The sequence below is a fragment of the Bombina bombina genome, chromosome 5 (genome assembly GCF_027579735.1).
Source record: "Bombina bombina isolate aBomBom1 chromosome 5, aBomBom1.pri, whole genome shotgun sequence".
NCBI lineage: Eukaryota > Metazoa > Chordata > Amphibia > Anura > Bombinatoridae > Bombina > Bombina bombina.
Window position 1 is genome coordinate 176,286,589 of NC_069503.1, and position 26,815 is coordinate 176,313,403.

A 26,815-nucleotide genomic window follows, 5' to 3' on the forward strand; every position below is an offset into this window, starting at 1 on the left:
TCAAGTCCTTCTTTTGATCCATTTTGCCAAAGGAAAGGAAGTTGCCTAATAATTATGCACACCTGATATAGGGTGTTGATGTCATTAGACCACACCCCTTCTCATTACAGAGATGCACATCACCTAATATGCTTAATTGGTAGTAGGCTTTCGAGCCTATACAACTTGGAGTAAGACAACATGCATAAAGAGGATGATGTGGTCAAAATACTTATTTGCCTAATAATTCTGCACTCCCTGTATAGCTCCTCCCTTCACTCCACCCCCAGTCATTCGACCGAAGGTTTTAGGAAGAGAAAGGAAAAGCTAAAAGGTGCAGAGGTGACAGAAGTTGTAAATAAAAAATATAATCTGTCTTAAAATGACAGGGAGGGCCGTGGACTCGTCGTATCATAAAAGAAATCAATTTATCAGGTAAGCATAAATTTCCTTTTCTTCTACAAGATACGACGAGTCCACAGATTGCATCCTTACTTGTGGGATACAATACCAAAGCTACAGGACACGGATGAAAGGGAGGGACAAGACAGAGACCTAAATGGAAGGCACCACTGCTTGAAGAACTTTTCTCCCAAAAACAGCCTCAGAAGAAGAAAAAGTATCAAATTTGTAAAATTTGGAAAAAGTGTGAAGGGACGACCAAGTCGCAGCCTTACAAATCTGTTCAACAGAAGCATTGTTTTTAAAGGCCCATGTGGAATGAGCTGTAATTCTTTCAGGAGGCTGCTGTCCAGCAGTCTCATATGCCAGGCGGATGATACTCCTTAGCCAAAAAGAAAGAGAGGTAGCCGTAGCTTTCTGACCCCTACGCTTTCCAGAATAAACAATGAATAATGAAGATGATTGACGGAAATCCTTAGTCGCCTGTAAGTAAAACTTCAAGGTACGGACCACGTCCAGGTTATGTAACAGACGCTCCTTCTTAGAAGAAGGATTAGAACACAAGGAAGGAACAACAATTTCCTGATTAATATTCTTATTTGAAACAACCTTAGGAAGAAATCCAGGTTTAGTACGTAAAACCACCTTATCAGAATGAAATATAAGATAAGGCGAATCACATTGTAATGCTGAAAGCTCAGAAACTCTTTGAGCAGAAGAAATAGCAACTAAAAACAGAACTTTCCAAGATAACAATTTAATATCTATGGAATGCATGGGTTCAAAGGAAACCCCTTGAAGAACTCGAAGAACTAAATTCAAACTCCAGGGAGGAGTAAGTGGTCTAAATACAGGCTTAATTCTTAGATAGAGCCTGACAAAAAGACTGAACATCTGGCACATCTGCCAAACGTTTGTGAAGCAAAATTGACAAAGCAGAAATTTGTCCCTTTAAATAATTTGCTGATAACCCTTTCTCCAATCCTTCTTGAAGAAAGGACAGAATCCTGGGAATCCTAACTCTACTCCATGAGTAACCCTTGGATTCACACCAATAAAGATATTTACGCCATATCTTATGATAGATTTTTCTAGTGACAGGCTTTTGAGCCTGTATCAAAGTATCGATGACCGAATCAGAGAATCCTCGCTTAGATAAAATCAAGCGTTCAATCTCCAAGCAGTCAGCTGAAGAGAAATTAGATTTGGATGTTGGAAAGGACCTTGAATGAGAAGGTCCTGTCTCAAAGGAAGTTTCCACGGTGGCAGAGAGGACATGTCCACTAGATCCGCATACCAAGTCCTGCGTGGCCACGCAGGCGCTATCAGGATTACTGAAGCTCTCTCCTGTTTGATTCGAGCAATCAAGCGTGGAAGGAGAGGAAACGATGGAAACACATAAGCTAGGCTGAACGACCAAGGCACTGCTAAGGCATCTATCAGTTCGGCCTGGGGATCCCTCGACCTGGATCCGTAACGTGGAAGCTTGGCATTCTGATGAGATGCCATCAGATCCAGTTCCGGTCTGCCCCATTGGCGAATCAATGAAGCAAACACCTCCGGATGGAGTTCCCACTCCCCCGGATGAAAAGTCTGACAACTTAGAAAATCCGCTTCTCAGTTTCTACTCCTGGGATGTAGATCGCCGACAGATAACAATAGTGGGCCTCCGCCCATCTGATTATCTTGGATACTTCTATCATCGCTAAGGAACTCCATTTCCCCCCTGATGATTGATATATGCAACAGTCGTGATGTTGTCCGACTGGAATCTGATGAATTTGGCCGAAGCCATCTGACGCCATGCCTGAAGCGCATTGAATATTGCTCTCAGTTCCAGAATATTGATTGGAAGTAGAGACCCCACCTGAGTCCAAACACCCTGAGCCTTCATGGAATTCCAGACTGCACCCCAGCCCAGAAGACTAGCGTCCGTTGTCACTATCACCCACGAGGGTCTGCGGAAACATGTCCCCTGGGACAGATGATCCGGCGACAACCACCAAAGAAGAGTGTCTCTGGTCTCTTGATCCAGATTTATCTGAGGAAATCAATTTGCATAGTCCCCATTCCACTGTCCGAGCATGCACAGCTGCAGTGGCCTGAGATGAAAGCGGGCAAACGGAATGATGTCCATTGCCGCTACCATTAATCCAATGACCTCCATACACTGAGCCACTGATGGCCGAGGAATGGACTGAAGTGCTCAGCAAGTATTTAGAATCTTTGTTTTTCTGACCTCCGTCAGAAATATTTTCATGTCTACCGAGTCTATCAGAACTCTTTTCTATGTTCACCTTCCAACTGTGAGTTCTCAGGAAAGACAATACTATGTCCGTGTGAGATTTTATCAAATGATAAGTTGACGCCTGAATCAGAATATCGTCCAGATAAGGCGCCACTGCTATGCCCCGCGGTCTGAGAACCGCTAGAAGAGACCCTAGAACCTTTGTGAAGATTCTGGGTGCTGTGGCCAACCCGAAGGGAAGATCCACGAATTGTTAATTTTTGTCCAGGAAGGCAAACCTTAGGAACTGATGATGATCCTTGCGAATAAGGATATGAAGGTATGCATCCTTGGATCATTGGTAAGATTGTTCGTATAGTGTCCATCTTGAATGATGGAACTCTGAGAAACTTGTTTAGACACTTGAGATCTAAAATGGGTCTGAAAGTTCCCTCTTTTTTGGGAACCACGAAAAGATTTGAGTAAAACCCCTGCCCCTGTTCCAGTTTTGGAACGGGACAAATTACTCCCATGGTAGAGAGGTCTTTTACACAGCGTAAGAACGCCTCTCTTTTTATCTGGTCTACAACTAATCGTGAAAGATGAAATCTCCCTCTTGGGAGAAAATCCTTGAATTCCAGTTTATCAAACCTTGGGTCACGATTTTCAGTGCCCAAGGGTCCTGAACGTCTCTTGCCCAAACCTGAGCAAAGAAAGAAAGTCTGCCTCCTACTAGATCCGGTCCCGGATCGAGGGCCGCCCCTTCATGCTGTCTTTGTAGCAGCAGTGGGCTTCTTGGATTGTTTACCTTTATTCCAAGCCTGGTTGGGTCTCCAGACTGACTTGGATTGAGCAAAATTCCCTTACTGCTTTGTGGAGGAAGAGGAAGCAAAGGGTCCTCCTTTAAAGTTTCGAAAAGAATGAAAATTATTTTGTTTACCCCTCATCTTAACAGACTTATCCTGAGGTAGGGCATGGCCTTTACCTCCAGTAATGTCAGAAATGATTTCCTTCAATTCAGGCCCGAATAAGGTCTTACCTTTAAAAGGAATAGCTAAAAGCTTAAATTTTGATGACACATCAGCAGACCAAGATTTGAGCCATAATGCCCTACGCGCTAAAATGGCAAATCCTGCATTTTTCACCGCTACTTTAGCAATTTGAAAAGCGGCATCAGTAATAAAAGAATTAGCTAGCTTGAGAGCCTTAATTCTATCCAAAATGTCATCTAATGGAGTCTCAACCTTCAGAAACTCTTCTAGAGCATCAAACCAAAAATCTGTTGCAGTAGTAACTGGAACAATGCAAGCCGTAGGTTGTAAAAGAAAACCCTGATTAATAAATAATTTCTTTAGAAGACCCTCTAACTTTTTATCCATAGGGTCTCTGAAAGCACAACTGTCCTCAATAGGTATAGTTGTACGCTTAGCCAGGGTAGAAATAGCTCCCTCAGGGACGGTTTGCCAAGAATCCCGAATGGTGTCTGATATGGGAAACATTTTCTTAAAATTAGGAGGGGGAGAGAACGGTATACCTGGTCTATCCCATTCCTTTTTTACAATTTCCGAAATTCTTTTAGGAACTGGAAAAACATCAGTGTAAGTAGGCACCTCTAGATATTTGTCCATCTTACACAACTTCTCTGGTGGTATCACAATAGTATCACAATCATCCAGAGTCGCTAAAACCTCCCGAAGTAACATGCGGAGGTGTTCAAGCTTAAATTTAAAGGGCATCACATCCGAATCTGTCTGAGGTAACACATTTCCTGAGTCTGAAATTTCTCCCTCAGACAGCAATTCCCTGACCCCCAACTCAGAGCACTGTGAGGGTACATCGGAAATAACTAATAAAGCATAAGAGGATTCAGAATTTACATTAATACCTGACCTACTGCGTTTATCCTGCAACACTGGTAATATAGATAATACCTCTGTAAGAGTAGTTGACATAGCTGCAGCCATCTCCTGCAGAGTAAAAGAATTAGACGCACTAGAGGTACTTGGCGTCGCTTGTGTGGGCGTTAAAGGTTGTGACACTTGGGGAGAATTGGATGGCATATCCTGATTCTCTTCAGACTGAGAATCATCCTTAGGCACACTTTCTTTACCTAAAATATGCATTTTACAATGTAAGGCCCTTTCAATACAAGAGGTACACAATGTAAGAGGGGGTTCCACAATGGCTTCCAAACACATAGAGCAATGAGTTTCCTCAATGTCAGACATGTTGAACAGACTAGTAATAACCACAGTAGTCGTTAAACACTTTATTTATTGAATTACACATTTTTTAGAAAAACGTGTACTGCGCCTTTAAGAGATAAAAAAGCGCACAATTTTTCCAAACTGCCTAAAAACGTTAAATAACGCTATCTAATTAGCTACACATGTACAATAGTGCCAAAACTTATTGCACCCTAATGCAAAAGGGCAAAATTAACCTCTAAACGTTCTTTAAAGTAAAAAATGTATTTGATTTAAAAAAACGCCCCATGCACCTTGCCACAGCTCTGCTGTGGCGCCTACCTACCCCCAGGGAACTGCAAAAGGACTCGCTAACGATCCGGTTAACAGGACATCAGTATAGACCCATCCGGAGCTAATGCCTGCTGCCTTCACAGCCAAAGTAACTGCGCGTCTAAGCGCGCGAAAATAGGCCCCGTCCATAATGGACGACGTTCACCTCAGCCTATACAACAGCATGGAAGCGGTTTAGCCAAAAGCCATGTGGTCCCCAAACACAAACCTCATAAAAACAGCCATAGAAATGTTTGTTAACAAATAAAAACCAAACCGTTAAGCTGCCTCTCCCAGTGTCTCTGATATGTGCTGCAATAAGCCCTTTGCTGCATAAAGCCCAGTACCATGTTAATAAATAATACATACAGGTTTTTCAGTAATACCCTCTGTTTCAACAGGTCTACTGCTTACCCCTTCCCTTGCAGGGAAACATGTCAGCCAGTTCTGATACACCAAGTCTCCTCAGAAATAAAAGACTGAACATACCTCAATGCTGCTTGTAGCATGAAACCGTTCTCCACACTGAAGATCTCTCTTGTACTACATTCAGAAGCTCTGTGGGAACCAACGTGGATCTTAGTTACATCTGCTACGATCATTAACCTCAGGGCAGAAATCTTCTTCTATATCCCCCTGAGGAAAATAGTATTTACCGGTACCATTTAAAATAAAAACTTCTTGATTGAAGAAACTAAAACTAACACCTCACTTTACCTCTTCCTAGTACAAACACAGGCAAAGAGAATGACTAGGGGTGGAGGGAAGGGAGGAGCTATATATACAGCTCTGCTGTGGTGCTCTTTGCCACTTCTTGTTAGCAGGAGGATAATATCCCACAAGTAAGGGTGAAATCCGTGGACTCGTCGTATCTTGTAGAAGAATACGCCAGACGCTTGTGTAACAAAATAGATAAAGCAGAAATTAGACCCTTCAAGGTACTTGCAGATAAACCCTTCACCAGACCCTCCTGAAGAAAAGACAAAATCCTATGAATCCTAACTCTACTCCAAGAGAACCCAATGGATTCACACCAATACAGATATTTACGCCATATCTTATAGTACATTTCTCTAGTCACAGGCTTACGAGCCTGAATCATAGTTTTAATAACCGACTCAGAAAACCCACGCTTAGATAATATTAAGCGTTCAATCTCCAAGCAGTCAGCTTCAGAGAAACGAGATTTGGATGAAGGAAGGGCTCCTGAAGTAAAAGGTCTCCAAGGTGGAAGAGATGACATCTCCACCAGATCCGCATACCAGATTCTGCGACGCCACGCCAGAGGAATGAAAATCACTGATGCCCTCTCCTGTCTGATTTGAGCAATGACCCGTGGAAGGAGAGCGAACGGTGGAAAAACATACGCTAGACTGAAATTCCAAGGAACTGCCAGAGAATCTATCAGTACAGCCTAAGGGTCCCTTGGCCTCGACCCGTACCTTGGAAGCTTGGCATTCTGACGAGATGCCATGAGATCCATCTCCAGAAAACACCTCTGGAAAACACCTCCGGATGGAATTCCCACTCCCCCGGATGAAAGGTCTGTCTGCTCAGAAAATCCGCTTCCCAATTGTCCCCCCCTGGAATATGGATCGCAGACAGACAGCAGTTGTGAGCCTCCGCCACTGAATAATCTTGGCTACCTCTGTCATGGTCAAGGAACTCTGAGTTCCTCCCTGATGATTGATGTAAGCCGCTGAGGTTATGTTGTCCGACTGGAACCTTATAAACTGGGCTGAAGCTAACTGAGGCCAAGGCAGAAGAGCATTGAAGATTGCCCTCAGTTCTAGGATATTTATGGGAAGAACCGACTCCTCCCGAGTCCATAGACCCTGAGCCTTTAATGAGGCCCAGACAGCTCCCAATCTCAGCAGACTGGCATCCGAGGTCACAATCACCCAGGAAGGTCTGCTAAATCAAGTTCCATGAGAGAGATGATTCTGAGACAACCACCACAGAAGAGAGTCCCTTGACGCTTGATCCAGATCTATTCGTGGAGACAGATCCACAAAATCCCTGTTCCATTGACTGAGCATGCATAACTGCAGAGGCCTGAGATAGAACTGAGCAAATGGTATGATGTCCATAGCCGACACCATCAGACCAATGACCTCCGTACACTGAGCCACTAACGGCCAAAGAGAGGACTGAAGGGCAAGACAAGAATTTAAGATCTTTGTTTTTCTGGCCTCTGTCAGAAAAATCTTCATAGATAGAGAGTCTATGATTGTTCCCAAGAACACCACCCTTGTAGCTGGAATCAAGGAACTTTTTCCCAAATTCACCTTCCATCCGTGAGAACGCAGAAAAGACAACAACATTTCCGTGTGGGAGCTTGCTTGTTGAAAAGATGGTGCCTGAACTAGAATGTCGTCCAGATACGGCGCCACAGCAACATCCCTCGATCGGAGCACCGCCAGCAATGCTCCCAGGACCTTTGAGAAAATCCTGGGCGCTGTTGCCAGACCGAACGGAAGAGCCACAAATTGAAAGTTCTTGTCTAGGAAAGCAAATCTCAGAAACTTGTGATGGTCCCTGTGGATGGGAATATGCAGATAAGCATCCTTCAGATCTACCGTTGTCATAAATTGGCCCTCTTGAACCAAAGGAAGAATGGAACGAATAGTGTCCATATTGAAAGACGGAACTCTGATGAACTTGTTTACGCTCTTGAGATCTAAAATTGGGCTGAAGGTTCTCTCCTTTTTGGGAACCATGAACAGATTGGAATAGAATCCCAGACCCTGCTCCAGTACTGGAACAGGAACTATCACTCCCATGTCGGAAAGATCCTGAACACAACGTAAGAATGCTTCTCTCTTTATCTGGTCTACAGATAACCTGGAGAGAAGGAACCTTCCCCTGGGAGGAAAGGCCTTGAACTCTAACTTGTATCCCTGGGACACGATGTCCACCGCCCAAGGATCCGGGACATCCCAAACCCAAGCGAAAAAAGAAAGTCTGCCCCCCACAAGATCCATTCCCGGATAGGGGGGAGACCCTTCATGCTGACTTTGAGTCTCAGATTTTACAGCTTCCCATAGTAGTTCTGCTGTTCCAGTCAGTAAACTTATATTTGTCTGCTGCACCTCCATGCTTCCTCCTCAGTCTTTACCTTGCTTTGCTCCTGTTGGCTGCCCTAAATCTCTTTAACCATCCCTAAATCTATATAACCAGCTAACCTCACACCAGAATCACATTGAAAAGCATTAGCTTGATTGGTTAGATGATCCATAGCTGATCTTGTTCTCCCCAAATGTCAGGATTCCCCCTACAGGTCAGACACCCCTCAGTGCACACATACTTTGTATTTTTAATATTGGATTATATAGAGTGTGTACATACATTTGTGTGTGCTCTGTAGTGTGTGTTTGTGTGTGCATGTGTATGCTCTGGAGAGTGTATGTTTGTGTGTACATGTGTATGCTCCGGGAAGTGTGTGTTTGTGCGTACATGTGTATGTGTATGCTCTGGAGACTGTGTGTTTGTGTGTACATGTATATGTATATGCTCTGGAGAGTGTGCGTGTGTACTTGTGTATGTGTATACTCTGGAGAGTGTGTGTTTGTGTGTACTTGTGTATGTGTATACTCTGGAGAGTGTGTGCTTGTGTGTACTTGTGTATGTGTATGCTCTGGAGAGTGTGTGCTTGTGTGTAAATGTATATGTGTATGCTCTGGAGAGTGTGTGTACATGTATATGTGTATGTTCTGGAGAGTGTGTGTACATGTATATGTGTATGCTCTGGAGAGTGTGTGTACATGTGTATGTGTATGCTCTAGAGAGTGTGTGTTTGTGTGTACATGTATATGCTCTTGAGAGTGTGTGTTTGTGTGTACATGTGTATGCTCTGGAGAGAGTGTGTGTTTGAGTGTATATGTATATGTGTATGCTCTGTAGTGTGTGTTTGTGTGTACATGTGTATGTGTATACTCTGGAGGTGTGTGTGTATATGGGTTAGGGGAGTTTGTTATGTTAGGCATTCCCTTGGTATTCATGAAAGTGGTAATTTTGCTGTACAGTGGCTGTCTAAACAATAAATATGTAGTGAATATCCCAAAACTGGTGAGATGCTTTTAGGGTGGCCAAAAATAAATTCCTGTTGACATTAGGTCTGCTGCTGATTTTTACTATGTGATTCCGTGCATTGCATTAAATATTTATGTACTTAAAAAAAATATATAAATAAAAAAAAAACATTTAATTAATTAATTAATTAATTAGTAAATATATTAAATTAATCCACAGTGGAAGAATTTATATATTTATTTACTTATTAGTACTACTTAGGTCCAGTTTCACATATTGCAATTTATTTTATATTTTTTTTAAAATGATTAGCCCAACAGTAGATGATCCCCTGGGGGGGCCAAGAAAATGTTTGCCCCGGGTCCAGTCAATATTAAAGATGCCCTGGTGCTCATGCACGCTTTCCCCATAGACATCAATGGGGAGAAGGTGTCTGAAAAAAGTCTAACACCTACGATCCGGAAAGAAAATCTCTGTAACGCAGACCCATTGAAGTCTATGGGGAAAAGAAAAGTTACGTTTAAACCTAACACCCTAACATAAACCCCACGTCTAAACACCCCTAATCTGCCCCCCATCGACATCGCCGATGCCTGCCTACAGTTACTAACTACTAATCTGCCGCTCCCGATATTGCCACCACTTCCCGATATCGCTGCCACTATATTAAAGTTATTAACCCCTATTCCCCTGCACCCCAACATCGCCGCCACTATATTAAAGTTATTAACCCCTATTCCGCCGCTCCCTGACATCGCCGCAACTAAATAAAGTTATTAACCCCTAAACCTCTGGCCTCCCACATCATTACCACTAAATAAACCTATTAACCCCTAAACTGCCACCCCCACATCGCAACAACCTAAATTAAACTATATTAACCCCTAACCATAACCCTAACTCCCCCTAACTTTAACATTAAAATAGATCTAAATTACATTTACAATTATTAACTAAATAATACCTATTTAAAACTAAATACTTACCTGTGAAATAAAACCTAAGATAGCTGCAGTATAACTAATAGTTATATCGTAGCTAGCTTAGGTTTTATTTTTATTTCACGGGTAAGTTTGTATTTATTTTAACTAGGTAGACTAGTTAGTAAATAGTTATTAACTATTTACTAACTGTCTGGCTAAAATAAATACAAACTTACCTGTGAAATAAAACCTAACCTGCCTTACACTAAAACCTAACATTACAAAAAATAAAAAACACTACAATTACAAAAAATAACAAACATTATCCAAAACAATAATAATTATTCCTATTCTAATACCCTTTTAAAAATAAAAAAACTCACCCCAAAATAAAAAACCCTAATCTATAATAAACTACCAAGGGCCCTTAAAAGGGCCTTTTGTAGGGCATTGCCCTAAGTTAAACAGCTCTTTTGCTACAAAAGAAAATAAAACACCCCCACCCCCCAAACCCACAAAAGTAAAAATAAAACTAAAGTAAAAATCTACCCATTGCGCTGAAAAGGGCATTTGTATGGGCATTGCCCTTAAAAGGGCATTTAGCTCTTTTGCTGCTCAAGCCCTAATCTAAAAATAAAAACCCACCACAAAACGAAAAAAATATATTACACAAAATAACAAATTATCAAAAATTATAAAAATTATTCCTATTCTAATACCCATTTAAAAAAATAAACACCCCAAAATAAAAAACCTAATCTAGAATAAACAACCAATGGCCCTTAAAAGGGCCTTTTGTAGGGCATTGCCCTAAAGATATCAGCTCTTTTTCTGAAAAAAAAATTACAAACCCCCACTATCATTACAAACCCCCAACCTCCAAAATTAAAAAAAAACGATCTAAAAAACCTAAGCTCTTTTGCTGCCCAACCCCTAATCTAAAAAAAAAAACACCCAAAAAAACCTTAAAAAAAAGCCTAACACTAACCCCCGACGATCCACTTACAGTTTTTGAAGTCCCGATTGAACAATCTTCATCCAGGTGGCAAGAAGTCTTCATCCAGACGGCCTCTTCAATCTTCATCCCGGTGGCGATTTACTCATCCAAGCGGCGAGAAGTCTTCATCCAGGTGGCATCTTCTATCTTGATTCCGGCGGCGTGGAGCTGGTCAATCCCGAAGCCCTCCAAGGCAGAGTATCCTCTTCATATGGTCTCCGCCGTACACTGAATCTTCAATGCCAGGTACGCAATTCAAGATGGCGTCCCTTGCATTCCTATTGGCTGAAAAATTTGAATCAGCCAATAGAATTTAAGCAGCTCTAATTCTATTGGATGATTCATGTGGTTTTACTGTTGGGGGGTCTTTGTATTTTTTTTTAAGGAAAAAGAGATGATATCTTTGGGGCAATGCCCCACAAAAAGCCCTTTTAAGGGCTATTGGTAGTTTATTGTAGGTTAGGGGTTTTTTTTTTCTTTTGGGTGGGGTTTTTTATTTTTATAGGGCTATTAGATTAGGTGTAATTCTTTTTCATTTTTTATATTTTCATTTGTTATTTTCCGTAATTTAATTTTTTTTATTTTTTGTAATTTAGTATTTTTTTTAATTTTATTTAGATACTTTGTAATTTTTATAGTGTTTGGATTTTTTTAATGTGTAGTTCAGTTTAATTTAATTGGCAGTTAGTTTAATTTTAGTTTAATACTTATATTAGTTTAATTGTTAGTTAAAAGTTATTTTTTTTTAATTTGACAGGAAAATTTTAATTTAACTTAAAGGGACACTGAACCCAATTTTTTTCTTTTGTGATTCAGAGAGAGCATGCAATTTTAAGCAACTTTCTAATTTACTCCTATTATCATTTTTGTTTTGTTCTCTTGCTATCTTTATTTGAAAAAGAAGGCATCTAAGCATTCAGACCACTGGACAGCACTTTTTTTTATTGGTGGATACATTTATCCACCAATCAGCCAGGACAACCCAGGTTGTTCACCAAAAATGGGCCGGCATCTAAACTTACATTCTTGCATTTCAAATAAAGATACCAAGAGAATAAAGAAAATTTGGTAACAGGAGTAAATTAGAAAGTTGCTTACAATTTCATGCTCTATCTGAATCACAAAAGAAAAAAATTGGGTTCAGTGTCCCTTTAAGCTAGGGAAATTGTAAATTTAATATAAAGTTAGGGGGCGTTAGGTTTAGGGGTTACTAGCTTAAATTAGTTTATTGCGATGTGGAGTCTTTCGGTTAATAGTTTAATTTAGTATATTTCGTTGTGGGGGGCTTGCGGTTTAGGGGTTAATAGGTGTATTATAATGGTGGCGGTGTAGGGCTTAATAACTTTAGTATAGTGGGGGCGATGTGTGTGTTCGGCAGATTAATTATATTTAAATAGTGTTTGCGATGCAGGAGGGTGGCGGTTTAGGGGTTAATAAGTTTATTATAGTGGTGACAATGTCGGTGAGCGGCGGAATAGGGGTTAATATTTTTTTAAAGGGTCAGTAAACACCAGATATAAAAAAATGATATATTTACAGTTTTAGTATTTAACATTTTTTATATGAGTAGCGTTATACATATTTTATGCAATAAAACATGTCTCCAGTCACATATTTGTAAGACCGCCCTCTATGCCACTTTGTCTATTTTTTTCTTCTTTACAGATTATTAGTAATGTGATCAACCAATGAGAGCGTTTCATCACACTCCTGACATGCCCCTGACCTGCCTACCGAGCACGCTCTTGCAGAAATAATAACGCGGCAATCCGATATTTACTTTTCTGACAGCTGAGGAGAAGAGCAAGAAAGTGTGCATGCGCAGACTCAGGGAAAGAAACTGAGTGTAAACTAACACGCTCAATAGACTTCAATGGCGCGATCGGTACCCCTCTGATAAGAGCAAGAGGCATAAATCGGGGGAAAAAGTACAGGCAGTGGGCAGTCAGCAGTATTAAAAAAAAAATCATCTTTGAGGGCAAATTATATGTTTAATTATAACCATAACAAACTTAAAACATTTATAAAGTTTGTCTTTCTTGTTATGGATTCAAATTCCTGAGGTTTACTGTCCCTTTAAGTGGCGGGGATATCGGGAGCAACAGATTGGGGGTTAATAAATGTAATATTGTGTTTGCGATGCGGGAGGGCCTCGGTTTAGGGGTTAATAGGTAGTTTATGGGTGTTAGTGTTACTTTGTAACACTTTAGTTATGAGTTTTATGTTACAGATTTGTAGCGTAAAACTCATAACTACTGATTATAGTTGGCAGTATGTGATCTTGTCGTTGTAGGCTGTAACGCAGGTTTTTTAACCTCACCGCAAAACTTGTAATGGCAGCGCTATGGGAATCCCATGAAAAAACGTAATTTTTACAAGTGCGGTACTGACGTTGCGTTACAGGCTAAAAGGCTTGCAGTACACCTATACCGACAAGACTTGTAATGGCTGCATTGCTCTTTTAACGCTGAAAATACCATATTTTCAGTGTTAAAAGACAAACGCACATACTTGTAATCTAGCTGAAAATGTTTTATTCTTGAAGACACAAATAATTAAAACATACAGGTATGATACCAGCAGGTAAACAAATATATAGCAGTAACAATTATATTATCAGTGTCGGGTTACCGCACATGAATAATTAGTTTAGGCAGATATTACATATAAAATATTAAAATAAATATATTACAGTATCTATAATAATTTGTAATAACTATTATTAACATTTTATTTATTTTATATTTAATATTTCCATAACGCGCCATAAGAGCACTAATTCTTCTTTTGCGTTAATCCGACACCGCATTAGACCTAAAGCGCAAAAAACGAAGACTGTTATGCATATGTTACATTCCTATGTTATTCACATAGAAATTTTTTAAAATTTTATTAATAAATATATATATTTTATATATATATGTGATAATGCTAATATAAAATATATATCTATACCTATATAAATGTCCAGCGAATTGCACTCTCACAAACTCAGTTCCTCAATACCAGGGTGCAGCAACAATGAATATGCTCCAATATAGAGGCAAATGCACTCTCTGGATTTAAATAATTGTAGTTTATTGCATTTAAAAGTTTTCGGGGTCTTCACCCCTTCCCCAGAAAAACAACATGTGAGCAAACATGTATCTATAAAGGTCTAGTATGAATAGATATACAGGTATATACAGATTTTATATATATATATATATATATATATATATACACATATATTTTATTATTATTATTTTTTTACATTAAAAATACCATTTTCCTGTATGTGAAGAACATTTAAATGGGAAATATTCGTAACTCCTGTCGGGTTTAGCGCGCAAGTGATAAATATTAGGTTTTTTTCTTCTGATCTCTCCATTAAAGTCTACGAGGAGAAAAAGTTAGCACGCTCACAATATATCCGAGGTCCTAAAGTTAGCGCGACTTGGGTTTCACCCACACCCAAAAGTTTTACTTTCAACTTGTAATGTGTCCGCTATCCCGAGCACTCAAAAAGCTTACTTCTAGAGTTGTTTACACAAAAGCTTGTCACTTCTAATCTAGCCCTAAATGTCCAAAAATACATGAACATCTGATCATTACACCTTTATGAGCATTCTGGACATTAATATAGAGTTGGTCCTCCATTTACAACTTCAACAGCCACCTCTCTTCTAGGAATGGTTTTCACAATATTTTGTGTTTGTGGGAATTTGTGTCCATTAAGCAAAAAGAGCATTTGTGAGGACATTGGACAAGAAGGTCTGGGGTTGAGGTCAGGGCTCTGTGCAAGCCACTCAAGTTCCTCCACATCAAACTCATCAAACCATGGACCTCGCCCAAACTGGTGCCACAAAGTTGGAAGCACCCAGTTGTCTTTGTAACCTATAGTATTAAGATGACCCTTCACTTAAACTAAGGGACTTAGCCCAAACATTTAAAAACAGCCCCAAATTTTGGCTTCACTGTCCCTTTAAAAAGCAAAGAATACAAATGTGAACTGTAGATTTCTAAATGTATATTTCTTGAATACAGTGTAGTACAAAAAAAGCAAAGTGAATAAAACTAGTTTTAATTAAAGTACTCTTTAATTCACTTTAGACTTAATAATATATGGTTTTATATAGCTATCTACAAATGAATTTACAAATTTATATTTAAAATTTATATTCTGTACTACATAACATACAAAATACTAAGTGTAAGAAAAATCAACTGAATCTTAAAAAAAAAATGTGTTTCATGTCCGTTTAATTAATCTAGAATCTTGTTATAGAATAGTTTTAGATAAAAGTCATAATAGGACTTTATTCTGCTGTGACTATTCTGCCTCACAGAACATGTGATGACAACCTGATTTGCCTAATTTTATCTTCTTATGAAACCTAAAATGCTGGTAATCTTTTTGTGTCGTTTTCCTTTGCAAACTAGAACATATTCCAAACTATAATAAACAATGGGGGGAAAACGTGTTATACTTTTTTATCCGTACAATCACAGAGTGATGTATTAGAGTTTGAAAATCCAATCTGAGTAAATGATAAATTATAAAAGTGAAATATAATCACATCATATATTATACCCAAATTTAATATAAGAATAGAACAGTAGAGATATAAGAGGAAATATTCAGTTATAAAAAAGATTTGACTTTTCTACAGATATCTGCTTAACATTTGATCGTCACTTACTAATTTTATACCCCAGTCGCTCAGCATAAATTCTCTTTGCCAGGAACTGACCCTCTATGACAGCTCGTATCTCGGTATCATTGGAGAATTCTGAAACCTAAGGAAAGAAGATTTTATATTTATTTTTAGGTTACACTTTAGCTAATTCTGACAAGAAATCATAAAAGGATCATTTACTTTATACTTTACACCCCCCCATTGTAGGTGTAGTTTTAAAGAGACATGAAACTCAAATATATCCTTAAATGATTCAGATAGAGCATGCAATTTTAACAAAAACTGTTCTGGCTCCCTCTAGGACAAACAGGGGAAGAAGCAGGGGCTCCTTTTGGATGGTTCTGCAGGTAATGAGGATATGGGGTGTTATAAAAATAAAAAAGCACAGTACATTAACATGCTTCACATTCTATAAATTAAAGCTGCAAAACTATCTTACATACACAATCCTTTTTCTCTTAAAGGGACACTAAACACCAAATACATTTCATGCACTTTCCTCTAATCATGGGTGCTGTCATTATGGAACCTAGGTTACACAGTAGGTATCTATAGGAGAGTTAGTGCACAAGCTCAGCACTGGAAGGGAGGTGGGGAATAACCGCGATACAATGCTTGTAAAATGTATTTAGTGCTTAATGTCCCTTTCAATTAATATATAGAAAATGTAGGAACCTTACCTTCTGATGATCTGCATTGAACCTATGAATACCAACAGCATGTGGTGTGATTTCCATGACTTGGAAATAAAAGCCTGATAACAATAAAAAATCAATTTTAACAGTGTCTTTAATCCCTTTGAGGGAGTTAAGCACATAGTTAAATGCAAGCAAAAGTGTTCAACACATTCAATCATTTTCTTTTTGCAGTTATGTCCCTTTATTTACCCATAGAAAGCTGCAAAATGTGATGGTGGATTGTTTCTTTACACAAATAACAGATTGCAAAGAAAATGTTTACTTGTTTTAAAGTGACACTGTCCCATGTAAGCACATTAACACAGTCAGCTTAACCTTTCTGCAAGAGGGTGTTTATTACACATAAAATGTTTATCAACTATATTCCTACAAAAGTCTCCTGGGATTTTTGTTTTAATTGTAGCAGATCCCTCTCTAATATATACCTCTGTCGTACCTTGCTTTTATCACACAAGACTTGTATTCACTTTGTTACAGCTTATTCTAAGTGAGTATGAAACACTGGCAATCTCATAATTAAAGTATAAGTCAATGTAGTAATTTTAAGGGACAGGAAACCACAACATTTTCTTCCATGATTTGGATAGAGCATACATATATAAACAACTTTCCAATTTACTTCTATTATCAAATTTGCTTCATTCTCTTGTTATCTTTTGTTGAAGGAACAACATTGCACTATTGGCAGCTAGCTGAACACATCTAGTTAGCCAATTACAAAAGACAAATGTGTGCAGGCACCAATCAGCAGCTAGTAAATAGCAGTAAAGTATAAAGCTATATTAGCACTTCCCTTCAGATTCTCTCTGTTAGCCCCGGTTCTCCCAAACCGTATCCAGAAACAAGAAATATTGAATGTGGCGGCGCTATGTCACCTCAGGGGATGCAAGCTGCTCTTTTCCTCTGTGTAACCTGCCTTCTTTCACCTCCAAAATAAAAAGCTCACAATGGTGTAGCACATTTCAAATAAAATGGTAGGCGCACAAACAGGTCATACTCACAGGATTTCAGTTTTAAATCAGCCTTTTATTAAAACCATCACAAGGGTATCTTCAGATTTTTTTTTAAATATAGCTCAATGCGTTTCGGCAAAACAACCCTTTCTCAAGAGCATAAAGTCAATATGTGTCAAAGCAAGTTGGAGTAGCCTAGCAAAATGCTAGGCATTCAAAGTGTGTGTTTTTTTTTAAAAAAAAATCACATATTAGAACTTTTTAAAAAAAACACAGTTTGAATGCTTTAACTTTTTATTGAGAACATTTTATTTTATGTATAGAATGTAAGCCTCTTTTTGTCATGATGTGTCAAAAGACTAAGGCCTAGATTTAGAGTTTTGTCGGTAAAGACCAGCGTAGCTAACGCAGCTTTTTTTCCTACCGCTGCATCCAAACAACGCTGGTATTTAGAGTTGTCTGAAGGGCTGCGTTAGGCTCCAAAAAGGGAGCATTGAGCCGAATTTACCGCCACTTCAACCTTCAATACCAGCGTTGCTTACGGTAGCGGTAAGCTGGCAAAACGTGCTCGTGCACGATTCCCCCATAGGAAACAATGGGGCAGTTTGGGATGAAAAAAAACCTAACACCTGCAAAAAAGCAGCGTTAAGCTCCCAACGCAGCCCCATTGTTTCCTATGGGGAAACAATTTCTAAGTCTGCACTTAACACCCTAACATGAACCCCGAGTCTAAACACCCCTAACCTTACACTTATTAACCCCTAATCTGCCGACCCCGCTATCACTGACACCTGCATTACACAATTAACCCCTAATCTGCCGCTCCGGACACCGCCGCCACCTACATTATCCCTATGAACTCCTAATCTGCTGCCCCCAACATCGCCGACACCTACATAATATTAACCCCTAATCTGCCCCCCTCAATGTCGCCGCCACCTAACTTCAAGTATTAACCCCTAATCTGCCGACCGGACCTCGCCGCTACTATAATAAATGTATTAACCCCTAAAGCTAAGTCTAACCCTAACACCCCCCTAAATTAAATATAATTTTAATCTAACCAAATAAATTAACTCTTATTAACTAAAGTCTTCCTATTTAAAACTAAATACCTGTAAAATAAACCCTAATAAAGCTACAATATAACAAATAATTATATTGTAGCTATTTTAGGATTTATATTTATTTTACAGGCAACTTTGTATTTATTTTAACTAGGTACAATAGCTATTAAATAGTTATTAACACAGGAGTTCCATGGGAGTTGCTATTAAACCTATAGGAGCTGGGGGATTGTGGGTATATACAATGTTTAATTTATCTGTATTTTATAATGTTAAACTATGTATGTAAAGTCTTGTTGTGATTGTAAAACTTGTGTATTTTGCCTTAGGTGTGTTTTTTTTATTTATTTTTTTGTTCTCGATATTAATAATTAATTGAAGACACTTGCCACGACTTCTGTTCTTCTGTTTTATTTATATATTGCCGGTATAAGTTCTCACTGTTTTTAACATATTATACTTACAATATTGCACCCGCACTGTAACAAACGTGTTACACTTCTAATATTGCAACTGCACTGTAACATGATATTAATATAGAACACCACTTCTAATATTGCAACTGCACTGTAACATGATATTAATATAGAACACCACTTCTAATATTGCAACTGCACTGTAACATGATATTAATATAGAACACCACTTCTAATATTGCAACTGCACTGTAACATGATATTAATATAGAACACCACTTCTAATATTGCAACTGCACTGTAACATGATATTAATATAGAACAACACTTCTAATATTGCAACTGCACTGCAACATGATATTAATATAGAACACCACTTCTAATATTGCAACTGCACTGTAACATGATATTAATATAGAACACCACTTCTAATATTGCAACTGCACTGTAACATGATATTAATATAGAACACCACTTCTAATATTGCAACTGCACTGTAACATGATATTAATATAGAACACCACTTCTAATATTGCAACTGCACTGTAACATGATATTAATATAGAACACCACTTCTAATATTGCAACTGCACTGTAACATGATATTAATATAGAACACCACTTCTAATATTGCAACTGCACTGTAACATGATATTAATATAGAACACCACTTCTAATATTGCAACTGCACTGTAACATGATATTAATATAGAACACCACTTCTAATATTGCAACTGCACTGTAACATGATATTAATATAGAACAACACTTCTAATATTGCAACTGCACTGCAACATGATATTAATATAGAACACCACTTCTAATATTGCAACTGCACTGTAACATGATATTAATATAGAACACCACTTCTAATATTGCAACTGCACTGTAACATGATATTAATATAGAACACCACTTCTAATATTGCAACTGCACTGTAACATGATATTAATATAGAACACCACTTCTAATATTGCAACTGCACTGTAACATGATATTAATATAGAACACCACTTCTAATATTGCAACTGCACTGTAACATGATATTAATATAGAACACCACTTCTAATATTGCAACTGCACTGTAACATGATATTAATATAGAACACCACTTCTAATATTGCAACTGCACTGTAACATGATATTAATATAGAACACCACTTCTAATATTGCAACTGCACTTTAACATTATATTAATATAGAACACCACTTCTAATATTGCAACTGCACTGTAACATGATATCAATATAGAACACGTTTGTTACAGTGCGGTCGCAATATTATAAGTTTTATATTGCAATAGTATAACATGTTCAGAACAGGGAGAACTTATATCTGCAAAACAGAAGTTGTGGCTAATGTCTTCTATGAAATATTAATATCACAAACACAAAATGTTTTTCTTAAAAAAAGAAAAAAAAAACATGGCAAAGTCAAAATACTCGATTTTTACAACCAATACAAGACTTAAAATACAATTTCATACCATACTCTATTGAAGTCTATGGGGAGAAATACAATACATATAAATAAAAACAATGCAAACATTTCTAACAAAGAGCTAGATTACAAGTGGCGCTCGCACGCAAACACTGCTAGAAGTAAACTTTTAACGTGGTCAGGTTAGCTTGTGTATTACAAGTTGAAAGTAAAATGTCTGCGGACGAGTGAAACCTGATGCACACTAACTTCTCCCCATAGACTTCAATAGAGTATGTTATGAAATTGCGCACTAACCTGACACCACATAAGACCAAGTGCACTCAACCTGACGTGAGTTGTTCAGAACATAGACGTTAACATAGAAGAAAATTATATTTTTATTTATTTATATAAATATATATATATATATATATATATATATAAACACTCCAAAAGTTGGGGGGTTAATGTTATGCTACATAACCCCCCCCCCCCTGGCCGACCCATAGTTTCGGCCAGAGGGTCTTTACTTCAACCAGTGGCCCAGTGCATTGACTCCTTGCTGCAATCTATGATCAGACAAATTAGATCCTTTGTGTTGGACACTAATGAGCTTATTAAGTTGTTAAAGGGACACTGAACCCAAAAATTTTCTTTCATGATTCAGATAGAGCATGAAATTTTAGGCAACTTTCTAATTTACTCCTATTATCAAATTTTCTTCATTCTCTTGGTATATTTATTTGAAATGCAAGAATGTAAGTTTAGATGCCGGCCCATTTTTGGTGAACAATCTGTGTTGTTCTTGCTGATTGGTGGATAAATTCACCCACGAATAAACAAGTGCTGTCCAGGGTTCTGAATCAAAAATTACCTAGCTCCTTAGCTTAAATGTCTTCTTTTTCAATTAAAGATAGCAAGGGAACGAATAAAAATTGATAATAGGAGTAAATTAGAAAGTTGCTTAAAATTGCATGCTCTGTCTGAATCACAAAAAAGAAAAAATTTGGATTCAGTGTCTCTTTAAGGATATGTAATAAATAAATAAATAAATAAATAAATAATAATTAAAAAACTGAACGGCATGAGACTGTTTTCCCATCCCATTCCTCAAAATAAGCTAAATAGCACTTTCAAGCTGCAGAGAGAGGTGATCAGCTTGTATTTGCTGCATCTTAATTTAACATGCTTGGTAATGGTTTCAGGGGTGCATTACATTAATGTGCTTAAGAGATATTAAAGGGACAGTCTACTCCAGATTTGTTATTGTTTAAACAGATAAATAATCTCTTTATTACCTATTCCCCAGTTTTGCATAACCAACACAGTTATATTAATACACTTTTTACCTCCGTGATTATCTTGTATCTAAGCCTCTGCAATTCCCCCCTTATTTCAGTTCTTTTATTTTTTATTTCAGTGCTGACTCATAAAAAACTTCACAGGAGTGAGCACGTTACCTATAAAATAAGAGGTGGCCGTCAAGGGCTTAGAAATTAGCATATGAGCCTACCTAGGTTTAGCTTTCAACAAAGAATACCAAGAGAACAAAGCAAATTTGATTATAAAAGTAAATTGGAAAGTTGTTTAAAATGGCATGCCCTATCTGAATGATGAAAGTTTGATTTGGACTACACTGTCCCTTTAAACTCAACTGATTCCAAATAAAGTGTACTTTCACATTTGTTTTTACTACTTTTTCTTGCAGTTTAAGGGATGTGAAGTGAAACCACACATTTTTCTTTTTTGATTCAGACAGACCATACAATTTAAAAAAAGTTTTTCATTTGCTTCTATTATCAAATTTGCTTCATTCTCATGGTATTCTTTGTTGAAGAGATACGTAGATAGGAAGCGTGAACATCTCAATCACTACATGTGAGAAATAAAAGTGCTGCCATCTAGTGTTCTTGCTAATGTATACAATTACAAAACTGCTGCAATATAGTGCTTCAGACACATGACCACTTTCTTGCTTTTCAACATGGGATACCAAGAGAACAAAATTGATAATAGAAGAAAATTGGAAAGATGTTTAAAATCACATTCTCTACCCGAATCGTAAAAGAAAAAAATTTGGGTTTCATGTCCCTTTAACTTTGAAAACTGTGGGGTTCTTTTCTATTGCAGCCACTAAGACTAGAATGAATTAAGATCTGAAACACATGCTACACCGTGATTGCTTGATCATTGCAGGATCTCTTTTATATCTGTTCCTAAGTGGCCACAGCAAAGGAAATAAAATAAACTTATTCAAGAGCCTTTTCAAGGAGAGTGTTATTTATGCATGTGTGTAATAAAATACATTAAGTCCCTTATAGATAGGGATAGAATATTGAAATGTGTATGAATGCATTTTAATTTTAAATAGAAACATTTTTGCAACCTACTTCCATTAGCAAAAATGCTTCTTGTAAAAGTAATTACCGTTTCAGCGGCATATGCACATATGCTACGTGTGGCTAGAGCATCAGGATTTAAATACCAGGCCTGCTCAGAGAGCTGGCGGCGATCTGTATTGTGCCAATGGAAACATGAAGTTTTTGTCATATAAGCCATTACTGACTCTCTGAGAAGGACGGGGTTTCCAAACTTGGCCCTCCAGAGGTTTTGGAACTACATTTCCCATGATGCTCAGCCAGCATTTTATCTAGCTGAGCATCATGGGAAATGTAGTTCCAAAACCTCTGGCGAGCAAAGTTTGGTGCACGGTACAATCACAGCAAATGAGTGTATGCAGCTGGAAAACTAATAACTTTTACTAGAAGCATTTTTTTAATAGATGTATAATGTAAAAAAATCCTTCTTTATCAAATTGAAATGCACCCAGTGTTCTCCCCAGGACCTACTTAGGGCCAGATTACGAGTGGAGCGCTATTTAGCACTCCCGCTCACACGCTAACTGCACAAGAAGTAAGCATTTTGTGCGTGTCAGGTACCGTGTGTATTACAAGTTGAAAGTAAAAAGTTAATGCTTGTGCGCTAAAAGCCGAAGTTACAATATTGCGTGCGTGTTAACTTATTCCCTAATAGAAGTCAATGGCACAAAAAAGTGGGGAAAAAACTAGCACCCTACTCACGTGCTAACCCGATCACATATTCTCAAGTGTTCTTCACATAGCAAAATATGTTCTATTTATTCATAAAAACATATTTCTACATATATCTGATGGTATTTTGGTACAATATATACTGTAGCTATACCTATATATATATATATATATATATATATATATATATATATATATATATATATTTATTTATATATATATAAATATATATATAGATGATCATATATATGTATAAATATATACAGATATACATAGGAATATCTATTTAGAAAAACAAAGAACATATTCTGCTATATCCCTATGGGTGATGGGGGAAACCAGACATGGACTCCTTGCCCAGTGTGTTTAGAGGAATGTGGCTGCACCTCACTGACGAGGCCCATAGGAGGCCGAAACGATCGTCTGGGGTTGTCATGTTCCTTGTTCAGAGGAGAATTGCCTGGTATTTCGGGGCTGGACTGACCTTACTTGGCGGGATCAGACTGATATACTTCAGGAAAGTTTTCTTCTGTGAAAAGCACACTGGTCTAAAAGAGGCTGCTTCCGGGTGGTAAATCGCCATAGAACAAGCCACTGAGCTGTTGTTCGTTCCTGGTAGAGCGCTTCTCTCTTTGTATGCAAATTATTATGACCCTGGGGAAGTCTCCCTATGGGTGATGGGGGAAACCAGACATGGACTCCTTGCCCAGTGTGTTTAGAGGAATGTGGCTGCACCTCACTGACGAGGCCCATAGGAGGCCGAAACGATCGTCTGGGGTTGTCATGTTCCTTGTTCAGAGGAGAATTGCCTGGTATTTCGGGGCTGGACTGACCTTACTTGGCGGGATCAGACTGATATACTTCAGGAAAGTTTTCTTCTGTGAAAAGCACACTGGTCTAAAAGAGGCTGCTTCCGGGTGGTAAATCGCCATAGAACAAGCCACTGAGCTGTTGTTCGTTCCTGGTAGTGCGCTTCTCTCTTTGTATGCAAATTATTATGACCCTGGGGAAGTCTCCCTATGGGTGATGGGGGAAACCAGACATGGACTCCTTGCCCAGTGTGTTTAGAGGAATGTGGCTGCACCTCACTGACGAGGCCCATAGGAGGCCGAAACGATCGTCTGGGGTTGTCATGTTCCTTGTTCAGAGGAGAATTGCCTGGTATTTCGGGGCTGGACTGACCTTACTTGGCGGGATCAGACTGATATACTTCAGGAAAGTTTTCTTCTGTGAAAAGCACACTGGTCTAAAAGAGGCTGCTTCCGGGTGGTAAATCGCCATAGAACAAGCCACTGAGCTGTTGTTCGTTCCTGGTAGAGCGCTTCTCTCTTTGTATGCAAATTATTATGACCCTGGGGAAGTCTCCCTATGGGTGATGGGGGAAACCAGACATGGACTCCTTGCCCAGTGTGTTTAGAGGAATGTGGCTGCACCTCACTGACGAGGCCCATAGGAGGCCGAAACGATCGTCTGGGGTTGTCATGTTCCTTGTTCAGAGGAGAATTGCCTGGTATTTCGGGGCTGGACTGACCTTACTTGGCGGGATCAGACTGATATACTTCAGGAAAGTTTTCTTCTGTGAAAAGCACACTGGTCTAAAAGAGGCTGCTTCCGGGTGGTAAATCGCCATAGAACAAGCCACTGAGCTGTTGTTCGTTCCTGGTAGAGCGCTTCTCTCTTTGTATGCAAATTATTATGACCCTGGGGAAGTCTCCCTATGGGTGATGGGGGAAACCAGACATGGACTCCTTGCCCAGTGTGTTTAGAGGAATGTGGCTGCACCTCACTGACGAGGCCCATAGGAGGCCGAAACGATCGTCTGGGGTTGTCATGTTCCTTGTTCAGAGGAGAATTGCCTGGTATTTCGGGGCTGGACTGACCTTACTTGGCGGGATCAGACTGATATACTTCAGGAAAGTTTTCTTCTGTGAAAAGCACACTGGTCTAAAAGAGGCTGCTTCCGGGTGGTAAATCGCCATAGAACAAGCCACTGAGCTGTTGTTCGTTCCTGGTAGAGCGATTCTCTCTTTGTATGCAAATTATTATGACCCTGGGGAAGTCTCCCTATGGGTGATGGGGGAAACCAGACATGGACTCCTTGCCCAGTGTGTTTAGAGGAATGTGGCTGCACCTCACTGACGAGGCCCATAGGAGGCCGAAACGATCGTCTGGGGTTGTCATGTTCCTTGTTCAGAGGAGAATTGCCTGGTATTTCGGGGCTGGACTGACCTTACTTGGCGGGATCAGACTGATATACTTCAGGAAAGTTTTCTTCTGTGAAAAGCACACTGGTCTAAAAGAGGCTGCTTCCGGGTGGTAAATCGCCATAGAACAAGCCACTGAGCTGTTGTTCGTTCCTGGTAGAGCGCTTCTCTCTTTGTATGCAAATTATTATGACCCTGGGGAAGTCTCCCTATGGGTGATGGGGGAAACCAGACATGGACTCCTTGCCCAGTGTGTTTAGAGGAATGTGGCTGCACCTCACTGACGAGGCCCATAGGAGGCCGAAACGATCATCTGGGGTTGTCATGTTCCTTGTTCAGAGGAGAATTGCCTGGTATTTCGGGGCTGGACTGACCTTACTTGGCGGGATCAGACTGATATACTTCAGGAAAGTTTTCTTCTGTGAAAAGCACACTGGTCTAAAAGAGGCTGCTTCCGGGTGGTAAATCGCCATAGAACAAGCCACTGAGCTGTTGTTCGTTCCTGGTAGAGCGCTTCTCTCTTTGTATGCAAATTATTATGACCCTGGGGAAGTCTCCCTATGGGTGATGGGGGAAACCAGACATGGACTCCTTGCCCAGTGTGTTTAGAGGAATGTGGCTGCACCACACTGACGAGGCCCATAGGAGGCCGAAACGATCGTCTGGGGTTGTCATGTTCCTTGTTCAGAGGAGAATTGCCTGGTATTTCGGGGCTGGACTGACCTTACTTGGCGGGATCAGACTGATATACTTCAGGAAAGTTTTCTTCTGTGAAAAGCACACTGGTCTAAAAGAGGCTGCTTCCGGGTGGTAAATCGCCATAGAACAAGCCACTGAGCTGTTGTTCGTTCCTGGTAGAGCGCTTCTCTCTTTGTATGCAAATTATTATGACCCTGGGGAAGTCTCCCTATGGGTGATGGGGGAAACCAGACATGGACTCCTTGCCCAGTGTGTTTAGAGGAATGTGGCTGCACCTCACTGACGAGGCCCATAGGAGGCCGAAACGATCGTCTGGGGTTGTCATGTTCCTTGTTCAGAGGAGAATTGCCTGGTATTTCGGGGCTGGACTGACCTTACTTGGTGGGATCAGACTGATATACTTCAGGAAAGTTTTCTTCTGTGAAAAGCACACTGGTCTAAAAGAGGCTGCTTCCGGGTGGTAAATCGCCATAGAACAAGCCACTGAGCTGTTGTTCGTTCCTGGTAGAGCGCTTCTCTCTTTGTATGCAAATTATTATGACCCTGGG

The 26,815-nt window shown here is 39.2% G+C and overlaps 1 protein-coding gene across 3 annotated transcripts in view; it reads right to left on the reverse strand.

The window, feature by feature from the left end:
• XYLB (xylulokinase) overlaps positions 1-26,815 on the reverse strand; it is a 384,016-nt gene that overhangs the window by 232,268 nt on the left and 124,933 nt on the right. For all 3 annotated transcript variants that reach the window (XM_053713791.1, XM_053713790.1, XM_053713792.1), the window contains 2 exons: positions 16,439-16,512; positions 15,762-15,858 (listed from right to left, as the gene is read on the reverse strand). In XM_053713791.1, the coding sequence (XP_053569766.1) occupies positions 15,762-15,858; positions 16,439-16,512 (171 nt within the window). The remainder of the gene's footprint in view (positions 1-15,761; positions 15,859-16,438; positions 16,513-26,815) is intronic.